We start from the raw sequence: 24,182 nt of genomic DNA, 5'->3' as shown, positions 1-24,182 counted from the left end.
TGACCACATCCTTTCCATTGAAGCTACCTTTCGTGCGCCTTCTAAAGTGCTGACTCAGATCAGCTCGCACAGCACCGAGAGAATTGAATCTTAAAACTTATATACTCATTGGCTGAGCTTGTCAGAAGTTCAGAAGTTCTCGGAGCAGAATTTGGCTATTCGGCCCATCAATTCTACTCCGCCATTCAATCTTGGCTGATCAGTCTTCCCTCTCAATCCCATTTTCCTGCCTTCTCCCCGTAACCCCTGACACCTGTACCAATCAAGAATCTGTCAATCTCCATTTTAGGAATATCCATTGACTTGGCCTCCACAGCCTTCTGTGGCAATGAATTCCACAGATTCATCTCCCTCTGACTAAAGAAATATCTCCTTTCTAAAGGAGGAGACCTTTTGGCCTCTGGTCGTAGACTCTCCCACTGGTGAAAACTGTGGTTGGCAGCAGAATGTCGAGCCAAACACTTAGCCTGATCTGTATCGAAAGAATTGCCCTCCTTTGGGACGGGAGCATCTGTCTGTCTTGGAGTTGCAGCCGCACTCAGTAATTAAACAAAGCTGAGATATGATGTTTAGTGGGAATCCAAGGAAGAACCTTTTCACCCAAGTGTGATTAATAAATCTGAAATGCATACGACTGCAAAGGTGGGAGCAGAGACTATTAGGATTGCAAGTTCCATTTATTGTTTTGAAATCTCACATTGCTATCAGATGCATGTTCAGAGGTGAGGGCAGACTGTATGAAGAGGCTGCCCACAAAACCAGCTGAGAGCTGGGAGTTCCCCATGCTTCAGTTCACACAATGTTTCAAAGACCTCATCACATTACAAAGCAGGAGAACACACCACTTAAATGCAAAGTTAAATTTTATTCTAGTTCAATCAGTAAATTCACAGTTCAAGATTCAGGTTCCAGTTCAGACACTTGAGCCCATAATCCAGGCTAACAGTCGAGAGCAGCACCAAAGGAGTAGTACAAGGTGGAAAATACCCTCTTCCAGTCCTCCGCTAAAATAAATTACTCAGTAAGAAAGACACAAATGATGGAGTAACTCAGCGGGACAGGCAGCATCTCTGGAGAGAAGGAATGGGTGACTTTTCGGGTCGAGACCCTTCTTCACACTGTTAGTCTGAAGAAGGGTCTCGACCCGAAACGTCACCCATTCCTTTTCTCCAGAAATGCTGCCTGTCCCGCTGAGTTCCTCCAGCATTTTGTGTCTGTCTTTGTTTTAAACCAGCATCTTCAGTTCCTACACGTGAATGACTCGGTATATCTGTTCAAAGATGTTCATTCATCAGCCCTTCAAACGTTATCATCAAATGCAGATTACTTGGCCAATCGTCTTACATTGATTCTGTGACTTTGCTGTTTATTTATGTGACTCCATTGCTTCACCTATTTGAATGTTGACAGCCAATTTAATAAACGTTTGTTTTCAGTGACCAGATAATTTTTTTATAGCTTATGAATGCAAGAGCCATACACCAACATCTCCAAGATCTCAAGTGTCTTGACCAAGTTTGGCGATCCCATGTCCTAGAGTTTTGAATTTATTTCTTTTTGGGTCACATCTTCAGAATTCCAAGGATGGAGTTTAAATATCATCTGGAACATTTTATAAAAAGTTTGAAAGTTCAAATAAACCAGATATTTGCAATGTGATTGTAAGACATCTTTCCAATTTTTTTGGAACTTCTAAGCTACGTGTTCCCAAGTTGCTGCCTCTCTCTGATGGCACAGATACTGACCACCCTCTGGTACCTTTGTGTTTGTCTTCCTTTAAACAACGCATCCTAGAGAGGTTTGCCATCTTTGTATTCAATGTATTCAATGCAGGATATAAGTGCAATGCAGGATGTAAGTGAATTATTGCCAGTCCAAAAGAAAGGCAAGAAAAGTAGTCATAGTTGTAATATGGGACAAGTAGGGTTGCCAACTATCTCACTCCCAAATACGGGACAGGGTGACGTCACCGCTCCGCGCCCCACGTGACCAGCCAGCGGCCACGTGCTCCCGCTCCACAAATGGCGGGAGGCAGGCCGCTGTCGGTCGGGACAGTGTAGGCTAACGGAGTGTGTTCGCCTAACGGAGGTTGCGTAGCATCCTGGCCCGCGGGCCTAATAACCAATTTAGCCCAAAATACGGGATGTTCTGGCTAATACGGGACAGTTGGCAACCCTAGGGACAAGTGACAATAAACTAAATTCAACATGCCAGTAATTAAACCTAACCATCCAAACATGCACCTTCCCATTCACCTTTATCCTCTGGATGCTGATTGATTTGGCTCCCAGGTAAGTAGTGCCTTAATTTTAAAATGCTTAACCTTGTTTATTAATAAACATGGCACATCTGTATGATTCCTACAACTCTCAGTTGTGTTGGAAAATAACTGCAGATGCTGGTACAAATCGAAGGTATCACAAAATGCTGGAGTAACTCAGCGGGTCAGGCAGCATCTCTGGAGAGAAGGAATGGGTGATGTTTCTGGTCGAGATCCTTCTTCAGACTGAAGAAGGATCTCGACCAGAAACATCACCCATTCCTTCTCTCCAGAGATGATGCCTGACCCGCTGAGTTACTCCAGCATTTTGTGATTCCTACAACTCTCAGAGTCAGTTTTGATCCACTTCTCGCCTCCATAATTACTCCAGCTTTAGAGACAGGACGCTGGCTGGCAATACTCGATCCCCCGGAGTGAACTTCCCGAACTTCCCTCACCTTCTGTTCCATTAAATTCCACCAACCCCACCCAATATTAACATGTGTCCACATACGGTTGCACGAACAATGGGGCTTTGTAAGTGCTTTTGCAGTGGGTGTCTGGATAAGTGCACCTTTTAGCTGGAGGCAGCAGATGGCAGCAGATGGCAGCCATGAGCAGAAACTTGCAGATTTCACCCTAATCCTCGTCAAGGTTTGCTGCCCCGTTGTATTTTCTCACAGATCCATAAGAAGGAGCTCTCGTTTTGAAATTCTTCAAAATGTCCGATCTCCAATCTCCGAGTTCTCACTCCAGCCTTAATCTTAAACCATGATTTAGACACAAGGATCTGCAGATGCTGGTTTACCAACAAAGCGCTGGAGTAACTCCACTCCAAAAGTTACTCCAGCAGTTTGTGTCCATTGTGATTTACTAAGTTTTAGATAAGCCTGTTTGTTTTCAGTTTTAAACTTTTAAATGTTTTATTCTTCATAATTAAAGTTCAGAGTTAAAAAGTTGATGTATGTTTTTTTTTCCATTTTCTCCAAAACCCCAATAACAACATCTGGTGAATCTGTGGAATTCTTTGCCACAGAAGGCCAAGTCAGTGGGTCTATTTAAGGCAGAGATAGATAGGTCATTGATTAGTACAGGTGCCAGAGGTTATGGGAAGGCAGGGGTTAGGAGGGAGGGATAGATCAGCTGATTGAATGGCAGAGTAGACTCGGTGGGCCGAATGGCCTAATTTTGCTCCTACCACATGATCTGATGAACATGCTGCCCGGGCAACTCTGATAATACTGAAATTCATGGGATTAAGGCAGTGTATTGACCTGGCAGTAGAGGGAAGGAAAAAAAATGGGCAGAGTTCAGATTAGCAGGATGTGACCAATGGAGAGCCTGCAGAATATGTTTCAGTGCCTCAACTACTCACCATTTATAAATTATTTAGATGATAGTGCAGAAATCCAAGTTTCGTTATGACACAAATATAGCATTGTAAGCAGTAGACCAAGGAACTGCAGGCACTGGAATCATAGCAGGGTCCCGACTGGACTACAATCAGGGTACAAGTGTCCCGACCCGAAACGCTGCCTATCCATGTCCTCCAGAGATGCTGCCTGACCCGCTGGGTTACTCCAGCACTCTGTGAAACGTCACCTATCCATGTCCTCCAGAGATGCTGCCTGACCCGCTGAGTTACTCCAATACTCTCTGTTCTAGCATTGCAAGCAGTGTGGCGCATTCAATTGGAAAGATGTATTTATAGATTAAGTGATTGTGCAAAACTGTGGTCAGTGGATTGCAAAAAGAAGTAAAGATTAAGTCATCAAATTTGGACCTAGCAAATAGAACAGAGTATACTTTAAAAACTGGACATAATAATAGTCCAACAAAGTGCTGGAGTAACTCAGCGGGTCAGGCAGCATCTCTGGAGAACATGGATAGGTGACATTTCATAGAGTGCTGGAGTAACTCAGCGGATCAGGCAACATCTTCGAAGAACATGGATAGGTGACGTTTCGAGTTGGGACATTTTTTCAGATGCTGCCTGGGTCATGTTTATTAATAAAGAAGGTTAAGCAACTTTAAAATTATGGCACTACTTACTGGATTTACGAAGGGGAAATCGTGCTTGACTAATCTACTGGAATTTTTTGAGGATGTAACTAGGAAAATTGACAGGGGAGAGCCGGAGGATGTGGTGTACCTCGACTTTCAGAAAGCCTTCGACAAGGTCCCACATAGGAGATTGGTGGGCAAAATTAGAACACACGGTATTGGAGGTAGGGTACTGACATGGATAGAAAGTTGGTTGACAGACAGAAAGCAAAGAGTGGGGATAAATGGGTCCCTTTCAGAATGGCAGGCAGTGACTAGTGGGGTACCGCAAGGCTCGGTGTTGGGACCGCAGCTATTTACAATATACATCAATGACTTGGATGAAGGGATTAAAAGTACCATTAGCAAATTTGCCGATGATACAAAGCTAGGTGGCAGTGTGAACTGTGAGGAAGATGCTATGAGGTTGCAGGGTGACTTGGACAGGTTGTGTGAGTGGGCGGATGCATGGCAGATGCAGTTTAATGTGGATAAGTGTGAGGTTATCCACTTTGGTGGTAAGAATAGGAAGGCAGATTATTATTTGAATGGTGTCAAGTTAGGAAAAGGGGACGTACAACATGATCTGGGTGTCTTAGTGCATCAGTCACTGAAAGGAAGCATGCAGGTACAGCAGGCAGTGAAGAAAGCCACTGGAATGTTGGCCTTCATAACAAGAGGAGTTGAGTATAGGAGCAAAGAGGTCCTTCTGCAGTTGTACAGGGCCCTAGTGAGACCGCACCTGGAGTACTGCGTGCAGTTTTGGTCTCCAAATTTGAGTAAGGATATTCTTGCTATTGAGGGCGTGCAGCGTAGGTTTACTAGGTTAATTCCCGGAATGGCGGGACTGTCATATGTTGAAAGACTGGAGCAACTAGGTTTGTATACACTGGAATTTAGAAGGATGAGAGGGGATCTTATCGAAATGTATAAGATTATTAAGGGGTTGGACATGTTAGAGGCAAGAAACATGTTCCCAATGTTGGGGGAGTCCAGAACCAGGGGCCACAGTTTAAGAATAAGGGGTAGGCCATTTAGAACAGAGATGAGGAAAAACTTTTTTAGTCAGAGTTGTGAATCTGTGGAATTCTCTGCCTCGGAGGGCAGTGGAGGCCAATTCTCTGAATGCATTCAAGAGAGAGCTAGATAGAGCTCTTAAGGATAGCGGAGTCAGGGGGTATGGGGAGAAAGCAGGAACGGGGTACTGATTGAGAATGATCAGCCATGATCACATTGAATGGCGGTGCTGGCTCGAAGGGCCGAATGGTCTACTCCTGCACCTATTGTCTATTGTCTATTGTACCTTGGAGCCAAAATTGCTGCCACTTATGTCCTTTTGTGTAAATTAGCATCTGCAGTTCCTTGTTTCTACAATGGTGCAGGGACATTTGGGGTTGCAGAAGGTGAGTGGGTTGCATCCAAGCCTGTAGACAGGTTTAGGTTTATTATTGTCCCATTAAAATATCATAAACAGGTGCAGAAAATAATCAAATAGCTAACGGAATGCTGGACTTAATCCAGAGGATTGGTGTTGAAAAATTGTGAATTTGTGTCACAGCTCCACAAAGCCCTGGTAAGACCACACTAGCAGCACCTAAGACCCTCTGATCACCACACTCTAAGAAGCAGACACTGGGTTGCACATTGTGCATTATACATTCATCAGGCAACTGCATTACCCTACCACAAATCATACAAATCAGTGTATTCACTATAATTTTGGTTAATTTCAATGAGGTTTTCAGGACAACTTAACAAGTTATAGAGAAAAGTTGATTTCTGCTTTTTGGGCAATTTTCAAGTCGAATAATTAGTATGAAGTCATCCACGGGTGAATTTAGGAAATGTCTAATTTCCTGTTTTTTTTTTTGCACAAATGTCTTGTTTTTTATGCACAGTGTTGTTTCTGGACTGAAACTACTTTTACACAGCTGGGAGGCCAACAAGGTTCGGGCAGACCAAAGATCGTCTTGCAAAGCACAATATCTGTCTCTGAGTGTGACCCTGGGAACAGCCCATAAGGGATAGTAGAATTAGGCCATTCGGCCTATCAAGTCTACTCCGCCATTCAATCATGGCTGATCTATCTCTCCCTCCTGCCTTCTCCCCATAACCTCTGACACCCATACTAATCAAGAATCTATATATCTATCTCTGCCTTAAAAATCTCCACTTGGCCTCCACAGCTGTCTGTGGCAAAGAATTCCAGATTCACCACCCTCTGACTAAAGAAATTTCTCCTCATCTCCTTCCTAAAAGAACGTCCTTTAATTCTGAGGCTTCTATTTCTAGACTCTCCCACTCGTGGAAACATCCTGTCCAGATCCACTCTATCCAGGTCTTTTACTCTTCTGTAGGTTTCAATGAGGTAAATCATAAATGTATGAATCATAAATCAGAGAGTACTCTGTTGCAGAGCTGTTTGGGGTGAACCATGACATGAAAGACCCTTGCTTCTTTCACCAGACCCTCACACCAAATCCACACTTGGCAGAGGTGGGTAAGTGTATGCAGCATGCATTGGGAGTAAGACTCTTACGGTACAGACAGGATCTGGCAGGGAGGAAGGACCCTTCTCACCACCACCAAATGAGGTGTTTGTTGGTGAGGTCTGGCAATGATGCATTTTGCCAGATAATCTGCTCAGGGAATCACCCGACACGACCCATCGAGTCCTTGTCCCACGGTGTCTGAAGTATGTTCCACGCTGACCTCTGCCTGATCAACTAGAAAAAAACGTTTCCACGGTCTTGCAGTTGTGCGATGGGTGGACAAGGGAGAGCAGTGATCAAACCATCAAAGGCTGCTTTATGTCAAACATACATCTGCTCCACACATTCACTCCATGGTGACTTTCCCATTGATAAAAAACACTCTCCATGAAATAAACTCAAACTGGTCTCTAGTGCAATGTTAATATTCTGGCCTGAGGAGTAGGGTGGGGGAAGAACAGAGGTCCTCTGATGCCCAGGTGAAGCGTGTGTAGGAAAGAACTGCGGATGCTGGTTTAAGTCGAAGGTAGATACCTTCTGATGTCCAGATGAAGCACATCTGCCTTGATTCGCAGTAGCCCCCTTCAAACACAGCTCATCTCAATCAAACAAAGCTTGATTGGGGTACTGATTGAGAATGATCAGCCATGATCACATTGAATGGTGGTGCTGGCTCGAAGGGCCGAATGGCCTCCTCCTGCACCTATTGTCTAAAAAGCTCATTTGTACCAGAGGTGCAGAATGGGGAAGATTAGTTAGTTTAGTTTAGTTTAAAGATTCAGTGCGGAAACAGGCCCTTCGGCCCACCGAGTCCACACCGACCAGCGATCCCCGCACAGTAACACTATCCTACACCCACAAGGGACAATTTTTTTTACATTTACCAAGCCAATTAAGCTACAAACCTGTATGTCTTTGGAGTGTGGAGGAAACCAAAGATCTCGGAAAAAACACCCACGCAGGTCATGGGGAGAACGTACAAACTCCATATAGACAGCACCCGTTGTGTAAGGCAGCAACTCTACCGCTGCGCCATGCAGTTTCGTCAGTTTAGTTTATTGTCATGTGTACCGAGGTACCTTGAAAAGCTTTTGTTGCGTGCCAACCAGTCAGCAGAAAGACGACACATGATTACAATCAATCCATTTACAGAGTATAGATACATAATAAGGGAATAACATTTAGTGCAAGGTAAAGCCAGCAAAGTCCGGTCAAGGATAGCCCAAGGGACATCAAAGAGGTAGATAGTAGTTCAGCACTGCTCTCTGGTTGCAGTAGGATGATTCAGTTGCCTGATAACAGCTGGGAAGAAACTGTCCCTGAATCTGGAGGTGTGCGTTTTCACACTTCTGTACCTTTTGCCTGATGGGAGAGGGGAGAAGAGGGAGTGGCCGGGGTGCGACTCGTCCTTGATTATGCTGCTGGCCTTGCTGAGGCAGCGTGAGGTGTAGATGGAAGGTACAGTGAAAAGCTTTTGTTGTGTGCTAACCATTCAGCAGAAAGACAAAGTATGATTACAATTGAGCCATTTACAGTTACAGATGGAAGGAATGGGTGACGTTTCGGGTCTGAAGAAGAGTCTCTACCCAAAACGACACCCATGCCTTCTCTCCAGAGATGCTACCTATCCCGCTGAGTTACTCCAGCATTTTATGTCTATCTTCCTTGTTCCCCTTCCTCTGACTCTCCCGCTCCCTCTCTCAATCTCTCCTTCTTTGTCTCTCCCTCGGCACTCCCTCCATCTGGTTCTCTCCGTGACTGACTCTCTGGTGAGACATCGGCAGGAGGTGAGGGGTGTGATTACTGAGAGATAGTCCGGAGATGTTCTCTGAGTTCACCAATCAGTTGGTAACACTGACTTGCAAGTTCAGAAAGGCCAACTCATTCTCCTAAACAAGACATTGTATAATGGGAAAAATATGAAAATGCACTTGAAATAATTCAACAAAACCATTTTCTTGCATCATCACTGATGTTCTTTGACTGCAGTACTCACCTACTCACCTTTTTGCATGTTTGAATCAGATTAACCCTCATTCTACTAAACTCCCAAGTAATGATTAGTAAGGGTGTCAGGGGTTACCTGTGGAGAAGGCAGGAGAATGGGGTTGAGAGGGAAAGTTAGACCATCCATGATTGAAAGGAGTAGACTTGATGGGCCACATGGCCTAATTTTGCTCCTACAACTTATGAGCTTATGAATACAGACCCAAACTGTCTAGACTCTCTGGATAGGATAATAATAATAATAATATTCATTTATTGTCATTGCAACGAGTACAACGAAATTAAAAAACAGCCAATCCTGACGGTGCGTACAAACATATATGCAATAAATGCAAAAACAAATAAATACATAAATACAATTAAATTAAGTACAAGATTTTTTAACGGTGTTGCCTAGTGCACAGGTAGTGTTCAGTTCTCGTATGGCCCTGGGGTAAAAACTGTTCTTAAGTCTGTTTGTTCGGGATTTGATTGACCTGAAACGTCGACCAGAGGGCAGATGAACAAACAGACGGTGGCCGGGGTGGGATGGATCTTTTATTATTTTGCCTGCTCTACTGAGGCAGCGCAGGCTGAACAGGTGCTCCAGGGAGGGCAGTGAGCAGCCGATGATTTTCTGGGCCGTCGTGATGACCCTCTGAAGGGCCTTCCTGTCCTTTTCTGAGCAGCTGGCATACCATGTGGTTATACAGTATGCCAGCACACTCTCGATGGAGCAGCGATAGAAGGACAACATGAGCTTCTCCTGCAGGTTGGTTTTCCTGAGGATCCTCAGGAAGTGGAGTCTCTGCTGTGCCACCCACCAAGGAATTAGCTGGTGTATCTCCAGTCAATGGCCTCCCATACTATGAAAATCCTTTTGTAGTTACGGGTTCCAAAACTGTGCACAGTACTCCGGGATTGGCCTCAGCAACACCCTGTACAACTGCAGCAAAACCTCCCTCCGATTCAACTCCAATCCCTTTGCTCAAAGGTCAACATGCCATTTGCTTTCCCAACGACTTGTTGGACCTGCCTGATAACTTGTGGTGATTCATGTGCTGGATCCCCTGAACTTCAATCACGTACTCACTTTCCATTAAAATAATAATCTGCCTTTTGATTGAAGTGTATGACCTCATATTTCCCCACACAATACTCCATTCACCATAACTTCACCCAATCATTCAATCTATCTACAACCTGACACAAATCGTAATGTCCTCATTCCAACTTGCCCTGACACCCATTTCCGTATATTTGCCAAACTTTAAAACCTTATATTTAGTGGAACCTTAAACCTTAGTGCTATAACAATGTACTACAATGCTGAGAACCATATTCTGCACTCTGTCTCTTATCCTTTGCTCTACCTACTGTACTTGAGTTTGACAAATGTATTTATATAAAGTATTATCTGATTTTCGACACAAAATGCTGGAGTATCTCAGCGAGACAGGCAGCATCTCCGGAGGGAAGGAATGGGTGATGTTTCGGGTCGAGACCCTTCTTTAGACTGGGGGTCAGCGGAAAGGGAAACGAGAGATATAGTCTATATCTCAGTCTATATCTCTCATCTCCCTTTCCCCTAACCCCCAGTCTGAAGAAGGGTCTCGACCCCAAACGTCACCCATTCCTTTTCCCCAGAGATGCTGCCTGCCCCGCTGAGTTCCTCCAGCATTTTGTCTATCTTTGGTTTAAACCCGCATCTGCAGATTCTTCCCACACATATTATCTGATCTATTTGGCTAGCATGCAAAACAAAGCTTTACACTGTACCTTGGTCCACATGGCAATAATACATCTACATTTCTGGCCTGCTGAGTTATTATGTCTTTATTTGCATACTAGCAATTAAAGTTCCTTGTTTCTACATTTCACTGCTCCACTGCGAAATCTCCTCAAGGTAAGCCTACTTTGAAGAAGTTCTCCTTTCTCTCACGAAAACAGTCTGAAAAGGGTCCCCATTCCAAACCTCACCTAACCATGTTCTCCAGACAGGCTACCTGGCTCACTGAGTTACTCCAGGTGTCCTTTTTGTTTAACCAGACTGCTGACTGGATTAGAAAGTATTATAAGGAGAGGTTGGATAAACTTGGATTGTTTTCTCTGGAGCATCGGAGGTTGAGGGGAGACCTGATAGAAGTGTATAAAAGTATGAAAAGCATAGATAGTGTACAGTCAGAACATTTTCCCAGTGTGGAAATGTCAAAGACTAGAGGGCATAACTCTAAGGTGAGAGGGGCAAAGTTTAATGGAGATATGTGGAGCAAGTTTCTTTACACTAAAGGTGGGGGCTGCCTGGAACGTGCTGCCAGGGGTGATGGTGGAGGCAGATACAATAGTGGCATTTAAAAGGCTTTTAGAGAGGCACATGGATATGCAGGGAATGGAGGGATATGGATCATGTGAAGGCAGAGATTAGTTTAACTTGGCATTATAGAGTCGTAGTCACAGAGTGATAGTGTGGAAACAGGCCCTTCGGCCCAACTTGCCCACGCCGACCAACATGTCCCAGCTACACTAGTCCCACCTGCCTGTGCTTGGTCCATATCCTCCACACCTGTCCTATCTGTCTAACTGTTTCTTAAACGTTGGGATAGTCCCAGATTCAACTACCTCATCTGGCAGCTTGTTCCATAGACCCACCACCCTTTGTGTGAAAAATCATGTTCATTCTGTTCACATTGTAGGCCGAAGGGCCTATTCTTGTGCTTTGCTGTTCTATATCCAATTCCTCGGTTCCAAACTAAGGAGCACAGGACAATGAGTGCTGTTCTCGTTAGCAATGTTGTGGTATGTGAGTCACCACAGAAAAGCTTGCAGTCTCTGGCGCCCACAGTTAGGGTCCCATTGTTGCAAACACGAAGGTCATGCTGTTGTTTTAACTTAATATTAGTAAGGGAAAAAACATTTCTGGCATTCACAGTGCCTTCCACAGTAAGATTACAGCTTGAAATAGAAATTGTAATTTTATAGAACTTTGTCATTCCCCAAATACCTTACAACCAATGAATTACCTTTAAAAATATATATATATTGTGGTGTACAAGATCATGAGGGATGACCTGATTATGAGGGGGGACCTTATTGAGGTGTACCTGAGGGGCAACCTTATTGAGGTGTACATGAGGGGTGACCTTATTGAGGGGTGACCTTATTGAGGTGTACATGAAGGGGGACCTTATTGAGGGGTGACCTTATTGAGCTGTACATGAGGGACCTTATTGAGGTGTACATGAGGGGTGACCTTATTGAGGTGTACGAGATCTGGAGGGGTGACCTGATTAAAGTGTACAAGATCATGAGGGGGGACCTTATTGAGGTGTACATGAGGGGTGACCTTATTGAGGTGTACGAGATCATGAAGGGTGACCTGATTATGAGGGGGAACCTTATTGAGGTGTACATGAGGGGGGACCTTATTGAGGTGTACATGAGGGGTGACCTTATTGAGGTGTACATGAGGGGGGACCTTATTGAGGTGTACATGAGGGGGGACCTTATTGAGGTGTACATGAGGGGTGACCTTATTGAGGTGTACGTGAGGGGGGACCTTGTTGAGGTGTACGAGATCATGAGGGGCATGGATAAAGTGGACACTCTCCCCCTCCCTCCTCTCCCCTCCCTTCCCTCTTCCCCCCTCACTCTCCCTCCCTCCCTCTCCCTCCCCTATCCCCTCTCTCTTCCCCTCCCCTCCCCTTCCCTCCCCCTCACTCTCTCCCTCATTCCCTCCCTCTCTCCCCCATCCCCTCCCTCTCTCCCCCATCCCCTCCCTCTCTCCCCATTCACTCCCTCTCCCCCCTCATTCCTCTCCCATTCCCTCCCTCTCTCCCCCATTCCCTCTCTCCCCCCTCATCCCTCTCCCATTCCCTCCCTCTCCCCCATTCCCTCCCCCTCTCCCTCCCCCTCATCCCCTCCCTCTCTCCCTATCGCCTCCCTCTCCCCTCTCCCCATCCCATTCCCTCCCTCTCTCCCCCATTCCCACCCCCATCCCATCCCCTCTCCCCCATCTCTCTCCCCCATCCCCTCCCTCTCTCCCCCATCCCCTCCCACTCATCCCCCATCTCTCTCCCCATCCCCTCCCCCTCATCCCCCATCTCTCTCCCCCATCCCCTCCCCCTCATCCCCCATCTCTCTCCCCCATTCCCTCCCTCTCTCCCCTATCCCCTCCCTCTCTCCCCCATTCCCTCCCTCTCTCCCCCATCCCCTCTCTCCCCATCCCCCATCTCTCTCCCCATCCCCCATCTCTCTCCCCATTCCCTCCCTCTCTCCCCCATTCCCTCCCTCTCTCCCCCATCCCCTCCCTGTCCCCCATTCCCTCACTCTCTCCCCCATTCCCTCACTCTCTCCCCCATCCCCTCCCCCATCTCTCTCCCCATCCCCTCCCTCTCTCCCCCATCCCCTCCCTCTCTCCCCATCCCCTCCCCCATCCCCCATCCCCTCCCTCTCTCCCCCATCCCCCTCCCTCTCCCCATCCCCTCCCCCTCATCCCCCATCTCTCTCCCCCATTCCCTCCCTCTCTCCCCTCCCTCTCTCCCCCACCCCCTCCCCTATTCCCTCCCTCTCTCCCGCATCCCCTCCCTCTCCCCCCTCATTGAGGTGTACATGAGGGACCTTGTTGAGGTGCACGAGATCATGAGGGGCATGGATAAAGTGGACACTCTCCCCCTCCCTCACCCCCTCTCATCTGTCCTCTCCCCTCCCCCTTCCCCCTCACTCTCCCTCCCATATCCCCTCTCTTCCCCTCCCCCATTCCCTCCCCCATCCCCTCCCTCTCCCCCCTCATCCCTCTCCCATTCCCTCCCTCTCCCCCTCATCCCTCTCCCATTCCCTCCCTCTCCCCCCTCATCCCTCCCCCATTCCATCCCTCTCCCCCCTCATCCCTCCTCCATTCCCTCCCTCTCCCCATTCACTCCCTCTCCTCCATCCCCTCTCTCCCCCATTCCCTCCCTCTCCCCCATTCCCTCCCTCTCCTCCCATCCCCTCCCTCTCCCCCATCCCCTCCCTCTCCCCCCATCCCCTCCCTCTCCCCCATCCCTTCCCCCTCTCCCCATCCCCTCCCTCTCCCCCATCCCCTCCCTCTCCCCCATCCCCTCCCTCTCCCCCCATCCCCTCCCTCTCCCCCATCCCTTCCCCCTCTCCCCATCCCCTCCCCTCCCCTCCATCCCCCCCCTATCTCTCCCCCATCCCCCCCCCTCATTGAGGTGTACATGAGGGACCTTATTGAGGTGCACGAGATCATGAGGGGCATGGATAAAGTGGACACTCTCCCCCCCCTCCCTCTCATCTTCCCTCCCTCCCCCCCTCTCATCTCCCCTCCCTCCCCATCCCCCCTCCCCCCATCCCCCATCCCCACCCCCCCTCCCCCCCCCTACCCCACCCCCCATCCCCCCCTCCCCGTCCCCCATCCCCCCTCCCCCCCTATCCCCCCTCCCCCCCTATCCCCCCTCCCCCCCTATCCCCCCATCCCCCATCCTCCCCCACCCACCCCCCTCTACCACACAGCAGTGCCCTTCTCCAGCAGTTGAGCGGTGTAACAGCAGAGATGGGGGGGGGGTGTAGATGCCCGTGGGGTGCAGCCTTGACCTCTGGAGACCTCCCGCCTGTGTTGGGAGTCTGGAGACCGGCGACGGGGGGGAGGGAGGGAGGGGTGGAGATGGAGGGCGGGTCGCTGCAGTACAGGGAGGGGCGAGGGGTGGAGATGGAGGGGAGGGGTGAGGGAGGAGGAGAGAGAGGAAGGAAGCGCGGAGCCGTGAGTGAGTGAGTGAGTGAAGGAGTGAGGCAAAGGGCTGCACAGCCCCGCGGCCCCAACAATGTCCACGTCGGACGAGGCGGACGGGCAGGGCGCCACTAGGCCGCACTATGGCTGTGAGTACCCGGGGGGGGGAGGGGGGAGATAGGGGAGCGCCTCTCGAACCCCTCGACCGGGGGGGGGGGGCATTGAGGGGGCAAAGGGGGTGGGATCGGGCTGTGCATCTCCACACGACAGGGCGCGGCCGCCGGGGGCGACACTGGGCGACTGCGGCCTCCTCTCCCCCCTCACTCACTCCCTCCCCCTCACTCCCTCCCCCTCTCTCATCTCCCTCACTCTGCCCCATCCCTCGCTTCTTCCTCCCTCGTCTCCCGCCATTCGTCATCACATACTCTCTCCCTCTCTCTCTCACTCTCTCTCTCCCCCTCACTCTCTCTCCTTCACTCTCTCTCTCCCCCTCACTCTCTCTCCTTCACTCTCTCTCTCCCCCTCACTCTCTCTCTCCTTCACTCTCTCTCCTTCACTCTCTCTCCTTCACTCTCTCTCCTTCACTCTCTCTCCTTCACTCTCTCTCCTTCTCTCTCTCTCTCTCTCTCTCCCCTCTCTCCTCTCTCCCCTCTCTTCCTCTCTCTCCCTCCTCTCTCGCCTCTCTCCCTCTCTCTCTCCCTCCTCTCTCGCCTCTCTCCCTCTCTCTCTCTCTCCCTCTCTCTCACTCTCTCTCTCCCCCTCACTCTCTCTCCTTCACTCTCTCTCTCCTTCACTCTCTCTCTCCTTCACTCTCTCTCCTTCACTCTCTCTCTCCTTCACTCTCTCTCCCCCTCACTCTCTCTCCTTCACTCTCTCTCCTTCACTCTCTCTCTCCCCCTCACTCACTCTCCTTCACTCTCTCTCCCCTCTCTCTCCTCTCTCTCTCTCTCTCCTCTCTCTCTCCCTCCTCCCTCTCTCTCTCTCGGGCGGCTCGCTGCCGACAGACGGCCCCGGCGAGGCGCTGATGGCGGCAAACCCTCTCCCTGTCCAGAAACCCAGTGGGAGTGACAGTGACCCCGGAGAGAGAGAGAGGGGGGGGGGTGGGGGTAACACTGGCCCCAGAGAGAGAGAGAGAGGGGGTGGGGGTAACACTGACCTCACAGAGAGAGTGGGGGTAACACTGGCCCCACAGAGAGAGAGAGAGAGAGAGGGGGTGGGGGGTAACACTGGCCCCAGAGAGAGAGTGGGGGTAACACTGGCCCCAGAGAGAGAGAGAGAGGGGGTGGGGGTAACACTGGCCCCACAGAGAGAGTGGGGATAACACTGGCCCCACAGAGAGAGAGAGAGAGGGGGTGGGGGGTAACACTGGCCCCATGGAGAGGGAGAGAGAGAGAGAGAGAGAGAGTGGGGGTAACTGGTCCCAGAGAGAGAGTGGGGGTAGCACTGGCCCCAGAGAGAATGGGGGTAACACTGGCCCCACAGAGAGAGATAGTGGGGATAACCCTGGTCCCAGAGAGAGAGAGAGAGTGGGGGTAGCACTGGCCCCAGAGAGAGAGTGGGGGTAACTGGTCCCAGAGAGAGAGTGGGGGTAACTGGTCCCAGAGAGAGAGTGGGGATAACTGGTCCCAGAGAGAGAGTGGGGGTAACTGGTCCCAGAGAGAGAGTGGGGATAACTGGTCCCAGAGAGAGAGTGGGGGCAGCACTGGCCCCAAGAGAGAGAGAGAGACTTGGAGCAGAACTGAGCCCAGAGAGGGAGAAATACTGAAACTGACAGGATCTCTTCCTTCTGAATTTCTCAAATTTAACCATCATCTATCAAACTTTGATTTGAAAACGTCAGTAGATCTCCCACCACAACAGGTCCTCCCTCCCCTGAGCATGCCGAGTGGGCCCAGCAGCCTTGTGCTCTGTTTTCAACAGCCTGGCAAAGTTGACCTCTCCTGGGCACCCTCTGTGATAACTTCTCTGGCAAAGGCCTCAACATTTTTGTTTCTTCACTGGATCCCCCATTTTATCCTGGGTATTAGAACATTAAACTGATGCATTTTGACATGTTCTTAATTTATCTCTTTCAATCCTGGCCTGGGTTACAGTGCATTTATCCTGCATCAATCCTTCGTAAAGCTCCTTTTAAAAAATTGTGGCATTTGCAGAGAGAAAGAGAGGGAGCTGCGTGGTGAAAATTCATGAGATGGGAGGGGAGGGTGCAGGAGAGAGAATTTCAGTGATTAACTACTGGGGTAGTTACTACTGAAGAAGGGTCTCGAGCCGAAACGTCACCCATTCCTTCTCTCCTGAGATGCTGCCTGACCTGCTGAGTTACTCCAGCATTTTGTGAAATAAATACCTTCGATTTGTACCAGCATCTGCAGTTATTTTCTTATATTAACTACTGGGGAATCTTAGGACTGAAATGGTGAGAGTAATTTTTGTATGGGAACATAGACCAGCACAGGAACAGTCCCTTCAGCCCACCAAGTCTGTGCTGAGCATGAAGCCAATTTAAACTGCTGTCTATTCATGTGTCTGTCTAAATGTCTCTTGAAGGTTGCTTTCATTTCTGCCTCAATTTCCCTACATTCCAGGCACTCTCTGACATAAAACGTGCCATAAATCTCATTTGCACGTTCCCCTTCTCAACTTAAAACTGTCTTCTAGTGTTTGGTGTTGTCACCTTAGGATGGAAAAAAGGTTCTGACAGTCTACCCTTTCTTTGGCTCTCATAGTTTTCGAAACTTTGATCAGGTCTTCCCGCAGCCTCTGCTCCAGAGAAATCTCTCCTTATATCTTAAACTCCCCAGTCCAGGCAGCTCTCTGGTAAACCACTTCTGCATCCTCTCCAAAACTTCAATTTCCTTCCTTAAATTGGGCAACCAGATCTGCAAAGGGGGAGAAATGCTGCCTTCCCGCTGAGATACTCCAGCATTTTGTGTCTATCTTCGGTTTAAACCAGCATCTGCAGTTCCTTCCTACACCGAAACGTCACCTATCCCTTCTCTCCAGAGATGCTGTCTGACCCGCTGAGTTACTCCAGCTTTTTGTGTCTATCTAGGGAGAAATGTAAGGTCCCCCAAGAATTGTCATGGAGGTGTGCTTGTGAAGATAAAGCTCTGTCATTTGCCAGTCTGGTGTTAGAAGTTGACGGCAACAAAGAGGATGAGAACCTATCAGAGGGCCAAGAGGGGTGGGGTAGATCGATTCTTCTTCTTGCGCGTTTGAGGCAACAGAAGTTATGAAGCTGCTTCTGCTTCTGCTGTTTCTGTTTGTTGTCGTTCGCCTGACTGAGGTCAGTTGACAGGGCTCACCACGGGAGGTCGACAACATGAGCCCCAGATCGATTATAATAATGCCACAAAATGGTGGTAATAATTTTTTGAGATTGGAGAAGTTTTTGGAGCAGATGTGTGGGTAGGTCAGGGCGAGCCAAGAGGAGGGATTTGAGAACTTTACTGTCAGTGCAGTCGAGGTCTCTGCCATTTGCCATGTGCCTTTAGTTTCTTTAGTTTAATTCAGAGATACTCTGGAAACCCACACTTCAGCCCACCGGGTCCACGCCGACCAGCAAACTCCCATTCACACTAGTTCTTCGTTATTCCACTCCCTAGGCACTCAGGGCAATTTACAGAGGGCCAATTAGCCTCAAAACCTACACATCTTTGAGATGTGGGAGGAAACTGGAACTTGTGCGAATCTCGTGGAGATCACAAGACACCTGACCAGAATTAAGCCATTCGGCCCATCAAGTCGACTCCACCATTCAATCATGGCTGCTCTGCTTTATCCCTCTCAACCCCATTCTCCTGCCTTCTCCCCATAACCTTTAACGCCCGTACTAATCAAGAACCTGTATTAGTAACGCAGTGTTCTTGACGCATTAAGCAAGTTGCAAACGTGCAAGTGGTCAGGAAATGTTTGCTGAGGCAAAGTGGGAGTGAGGTTTCACTTTGGGTTACCTAGTCGTGTTACCTTGGGTTTGGAAGCCATTTTGTTTTAGTTTTCTCCCATTCTCTGGGGAGAGCACCAGACCTCTGCCGTCACCTCACCCTGCAGGCGGGACTGACAAATGATGAAAGAATGGGTCGACTGGGCTTGTATTCACTGGAATTTAGAAGGATGAGAGGGGATCATAGAAACATATAAAATTCTTAAGGGATTGGACAGGCTAGATGCAGGAAAAAATGTTCCCGATGTTGGGGGAGTCCAGAACCAGAGGTCAAAGTTTAAGAATAAGGAGTGGGCCATTTAGGACTGAGATGAGGAAAAACTTCTTCACCCAGAGTTGTGAATCTGTGGGATTCTCTGCCACAGAAGGCAGTGGAGGCCAATTCACTGGATGTTTTCAAGAGAGAGTTAGATTTGGCACTTCGGGCTAACGGAATCAAGGGATATGGGGAAAAAGCAGGTACGTGGTACTAATTTTGGATGATCAGTCATGATCATATTGAATGGGTGTGCTGGTTTGAAGGGCCGAATGGCCTACTCCTGTACCTGTTTTCTATGTTTCTATGTCATTCCTCATAGACGTTAGTGGGGTGTGCAACCAGGACTACCCTGTAGTTCCCATCCAAGCACACAGTCAATGGGGTCTCTGACGCACAGGAAACCCCACTGACATTTTTGTTGCCAAACTAGCAATCACCACCGCAGTAGAGTTGCTGCCTTATAGCGCTTACGGCGGCAGAGACCCAAGTTCGATCCTGGCTTGTCCACACGGAGTTTGTCGTTTTCCCCGTGATCGCGTTGGGTTTTCTCCAAGATCTTCGGTTTCCTCCCACACTCCAAAGAAGTACAGGTTTGTAGATTAATTGGCTTGGCTTGGTATTAATGTAAAATAGTCCCTAATGTCGGATAGTGTTAATGTGCGGGGATCGCTGGACGGTGCAGACTCGGTGGGTCGAATGGCCTATTTCCACGCTGTATCTCTAAACGAATGAAAAAACTTTAAAAAAATGTTGGAAACAGTCATTAGGTCGGGCATCATCTGTGGAGAGGGAATAACATTTTGGGTTTGAGGCACTTCATCGGAGTTGGGAAAGAGATTGATTTCCAGTGTACACCAAATCTCTGTGTCGACCACCCACCGCCCACCACCACACCCAAGGCATCAGCCAGATAAATAAACCGCAGAATTGTACAACTTGGCTGGAAATGTTTTTTAGTTGGGTTTAGCTTAGAGATACAGCGTGGAAACAGGTCCTTCGGCCCACCGAGTCCACACCGACCTGTGATCCCCGCACATTAACATTATCCTACACAAACTAGGGACTACAGGTGCTCCTCAACCTATGATGGGGTTACGTTCCGATAAACCTATCGCAAACCGAAAATATCGTACATCCAATTGCATTTAATACACCTGACCACGTGGCCGGAAGCGAGCTGCGGTTGGCTGCCGTTTACACCTTGGCAAAGTCGAAATATCGCAAGTCGATGCATCGTAAGTCGGGGAGCATCTGTATTTACATTTATACCAAGCCAATTAACCTACAAACCTGAACATCTGTAGAGTGCGGGAGGAAACTGAAGATCTTGGAGAAAACCCACGCAGGTCACGCAGGGAGAGTGTACATACTCCTTGCAGACAGCACCAGTAGTCAGGATCGAACCCGGGTCCATGGCGCTGTGAGACAGCAACTCTACTGCCGTGCCACCCTGTGTACAGACGACAGGGCACTTGTTCAAAGTGAGAGGGGAAAGATTTAATCGGAACTTGAAGGGCAACTTTTTAACACACAGAGGGTGCTGGGTATGTGCAGCAAGGTGCCAGAGGAGATAGTTGGCAGGTTCAATCACTACATTTAAAGGATATTTTGACAGGTACATGGATCGAAAAGGTTTAGAGGGATATGGACCAAATGCAGGATTTGCTTAGATGGGGCATTTTGGTCAGCATGGACGAATTGGGCCGAAGGGCCTGTTCCCGTGCTTGTCGACTCTGTACTGTTTTAATTGGTGGGGAAAATTCTGTGTCGAGGATTGTGAAATGAGTACTGCATCTGAGCACATTGCTGGAACCACCAGCTTTTTCAGTATGAACTAGAAAATGGTAATGTTACATCACTACTCTAATCGTTTACATGTGGGCAATGAAATGGTTAATAGTGTTCGGAGCCTAACCCGTTCGCTAACCTCAGAGAGAAACAAAATGCTGGAGTAACTCAGCGGGACAGGCAGCATCTCTGGATAGAAGGAATGGGTGACATTTCGGGTCGAAACCCTTCTTCAGATTGTAAAAGGGTCCCGACCTGAAACGTCACCCATTCCTTCTCTCCAGAGATGCTGGAGTAACTCTCCTGCTGAGTTACTCCAGTGTTTTGTGTCTATCTTCAGTATAAACCAGCATCTGCAGTTCCTTCCTACAACCATTCCCTAACCTTCTGTGGTGTGGGGAAGGTACAGATCCCTAACACATTCCCATCTCCTCCAACAGCTGTTATCATGTGGAGCCTGTGATGATTAAAAGGTGATCGTGGAGCTGGTTGCATGAGGTGGAACAATGTCCCCTCCCTTGCCTGAGGCGCAGGGATCAGATGTGGCTCTGCTCACGTCTTAGCTAGAACCAAAGATACTAGAGGAGCAAGATAGTCCCCTCGACCCCACAAACCGTAGTATGTCACGGCGCCATTTTAGTAGGCAGAAACTTGCAGAAACATTTATAAAGAAAAATAACAAAAATCTGTGAATTGATAGATGAGATGTATTCTGCATTTTAATGGTATCATCACACATACTTCCCTCACAACACTGATTACACTGCGAGAGGCAGAGCGAACAGCGGGTTTTGCCTACCAAAATGGCGGACATTACGATCCTTTGCGTAGTACACTTCACTATAGGCAATTTTAACGGAGTGGTCCATCTTGTTCCTCTAATATCTTTGGCTGTGACCTTCCCAAGAGTAGACTGAGCCTCACTCAGGGGTGGGGTCTGTATCACCTGGTGAGTGGTCAATGAGATGCCTTCTCCCCAGACACATGTTTGAAGAAGGGTCTCGACCCGAAACATCACCCGTTCCCTTGCTCCAGAGATCGCGCTGTTACTCCAGTAATTTGTGTCCATTTTCGGAATAAACCAGCATCTGTAGTTCCGTCCTACACATCCAGTCAGCAGAAAGGCTATACATGATGATAATCAAGCTGTCCGCAGTGCACAGATACAGGATAAAGATACAGATACTATCCCTGACAGTCCCTCCCCTAACTCTCAGTCTGAAGAATGGTCTCGACCCGCAACGTCACCCGTTCCTTCTCTCCAGAGACACTGAGTTACTCCAGCATTTTGTGTCTGTCTTCGGTGTAAACCAGCGTCTGCAGTTCCTTCCTACACAAGTTGGGCTTCGTAGGATACCTGCAACAGTGAGATATCTCGCAGAAGGAAGGCCCCCTGGCAGAGGCCATAGCCTCTGAATAAAAGGGCGTACCTTTAGAGAGGAGATGAGAAGGAGTTTCTTTAGCCAGAGGGTTGAGAATCTGTGGAATTCATTGTCACAGATGGCTGTGGAGGCCAAGTCATTGGGTATTTTTAAAGCGGAAATTGACAAATTCTTGATTAGTAAGGTACATGGGACGAAGGAGGTGAATGGGATTGAGAGGGAATAATAGATCAGCCATGGTTGAATGATAGAACAGACTAAATGGGCCAAATGGCCTAATTCTGTTCCTATGTCTCCTGTTACTGCCATTCGGGTTAAGGAAATTAGCTCTGACTGAATCCACAATGACTCCCCAAGAAGGGCCAAACGCAGGCAAATGGGACAAACTCTAAAACCTGGTCATAAGTGATAGGAGTAGAATTAGGCCATTCAGCCCATCATGTCCACTCCGCCATTCTGACACCCGTACTAATCAAGAATCTATCTGTCTCTACCGTAAAAATATCCACTGACTTGGCCTCCACAGCCGTCTGTGGCAAAGAATTCCACAGATTCACCACCCTCTGACTAAAGGCATTTCTCCTCGTCTCCTTTCTAAAAGAGCGTCCTTTAATTCTGAGGCTGTGACCTCTAGTCCTAGACTCTCCCAATAGGGGAAACATTCTCTCCTCATCCACTCTATCCAAGCCTTTCACTATTCACTATTGGTCGGTATGATTGAGTTGGACTGAAGGGCCTGTTTCTGTGCTGTGTGTCTTCCTGACTCTTAACTTTCACTCTGACTCTCACTTGTTACACTACAATGCTAAGAAACTATAATCTGTGCATTATATATTTCTGTCCATTCTACCTCATGCACTTGTGTTCTGCCAGATTGTACTCATGCATAGAATTAATTACCTGATTTACTTGGACAGCATGCAAACAAAAACGACATTCGACAATAATAAAATAAACTTATTTAGTTGGGCTTATATTCGCTGGAATTTAGAAGGATGAGAGGGGATCTTACAGAAACATATAAAATTCTTACGGGATTGGACATGCTAGATGCAGGAAAAATGTTCCCGATGTAGGTGGTGTTCCAGAACCAGGGGTCACGGTTTAAGAATAAGGGGTAGGCCATTTAGGACTGAGATGAGGAAAGACTTATTCAGTCTGAAGAAGGGTCTCGACCCGAAACGTCACCCATTCCTTCTCTCCCAAGATGCTGCCTGACCTGCTGAGTTACTCCAGCATTTTGTGAATAAAACTTATTCACCCAGAGAGTTGTGACTCTGTGGAATTCTCTGCCACAGAAGGCAGTGGAGGCCAATTCACTGGATGTTTTCAAGAGAGAGTTAGGCATAGCTCTTAGGGCTAACGGAATCAAGGGACATGGGAAGAAAGCAGAAACGGGGTTCTGATTCTGGATAATCGACCATGATCATATTGAATGGCGGTGCTGGCTCGAAGGGCCGAATGGCATACTCCTGCACCTATATTCTATGTTTCTATCTAAACCTAAGGGCAGTGGTTTAGCATTGACATGATGGGCCGAAGAGCCTGTGTCTGCTTTGCAGCTCGGATTGTACAATACGGACAAACGGCGAGTCAATATTTTTCCAGTGTTTATTTTCTCCCCGTTTGTTTTCCAGCTGTTTTGGATAATGAACGTCTCACGGCTGAGGAGATGGACGAACGGAGGAGGCAAAACATTGCCTACGAATACCTATGTCACCTGGAGGAAGCCAAGCGGTGAGGCCCTCTCTCAGCCCCCGGCCGGCGCGACTGTGAAGGCTACATACAGTCAGACGTCAGATTGTACCTAGTTACAGTGGGATGTCAGGCTGTGGGATTGGTGTGTGTACCCAGTTCCAGTCAGATGTCAGACTGTTGTTCGGCTGCTGGTTTTGTGTCTCTACCTGGTTACAGTCAGATATCAGGCTGTTGTTCCACTGTGGGTTTTAGTAGATTGTACTTGGCTACAGTCAGATGTCAGGCTGTTGTTCAGCGGTGGGTTTTGTGCCTGTACCTGGTCGCAGTGTAAAGTCAGACTGCTGTTGGACTGTGAGTTTTGTCGATTGTACCTGATTACAGTGGGATGTCAGACTGATGTTCCACAGTGGGTTTTGTGTCTGTACCCAGTTACAGTCGGGTGTCAGACTGTTGTTGGGCTGTGGGTTTTGTAGATTGTATCTGGTTGCAGTGTCGTCCAACCCATAAGGTCATAAGTAATAGGAGAAGAATTAACCCATTCGGCCCATCAAGTCCACTCCGCCATTCAATCATGGCTGATCTATCTCTCCCTCCCATCCCCATTCTCCA

General features: G+C 48.3%; 1 protein-coding gene across 1 annotated transcript in view; it reads left to right on the top strand.

Annotated features, from left to right (window-relative positions):
* The first annotated feature begins 14,492 nt into the window (after positions 1-14,492).
* Positions 14,493-24,182, top strand: part of LOC144610854 (ras GTPase-activating-like protein IQGAP1) — a 66,443-nt gene continuing 56,753 nt past the window's right edge. Inside the window, 2 exon segments of the mRNA XM_078429825.1 lie at positions 14,493-14,652; positions 23,513-23,612. Of these exon segments, the coding sequence (XP_078285951.1) occupies positions 14,598-14,652; positions 23,513-23,612 (155 nt within the window). The 5' untranslated portion in view covers positions 14,493-14,597.

The sequence above is a fragment of the Rhinoraja longicauda genome, chromosome 38 (genome assembly GCF_053455715.1).
Source record: "Rhinoraja longicauda isolate Sanriku21f chromosome 38, sRhiLon1.1, whole genome shotgun sequence".
Lineage (NCBI taxonomy): Eukaryota > Metazoa > Chordata > Chondrichthyes > Rajiformes > Arhynchobatidae > Rhinoraja > Rhinoraja longicauda.
This window is presented reverse-complemented; position numbering and strand designations above follow the sequence as displayed.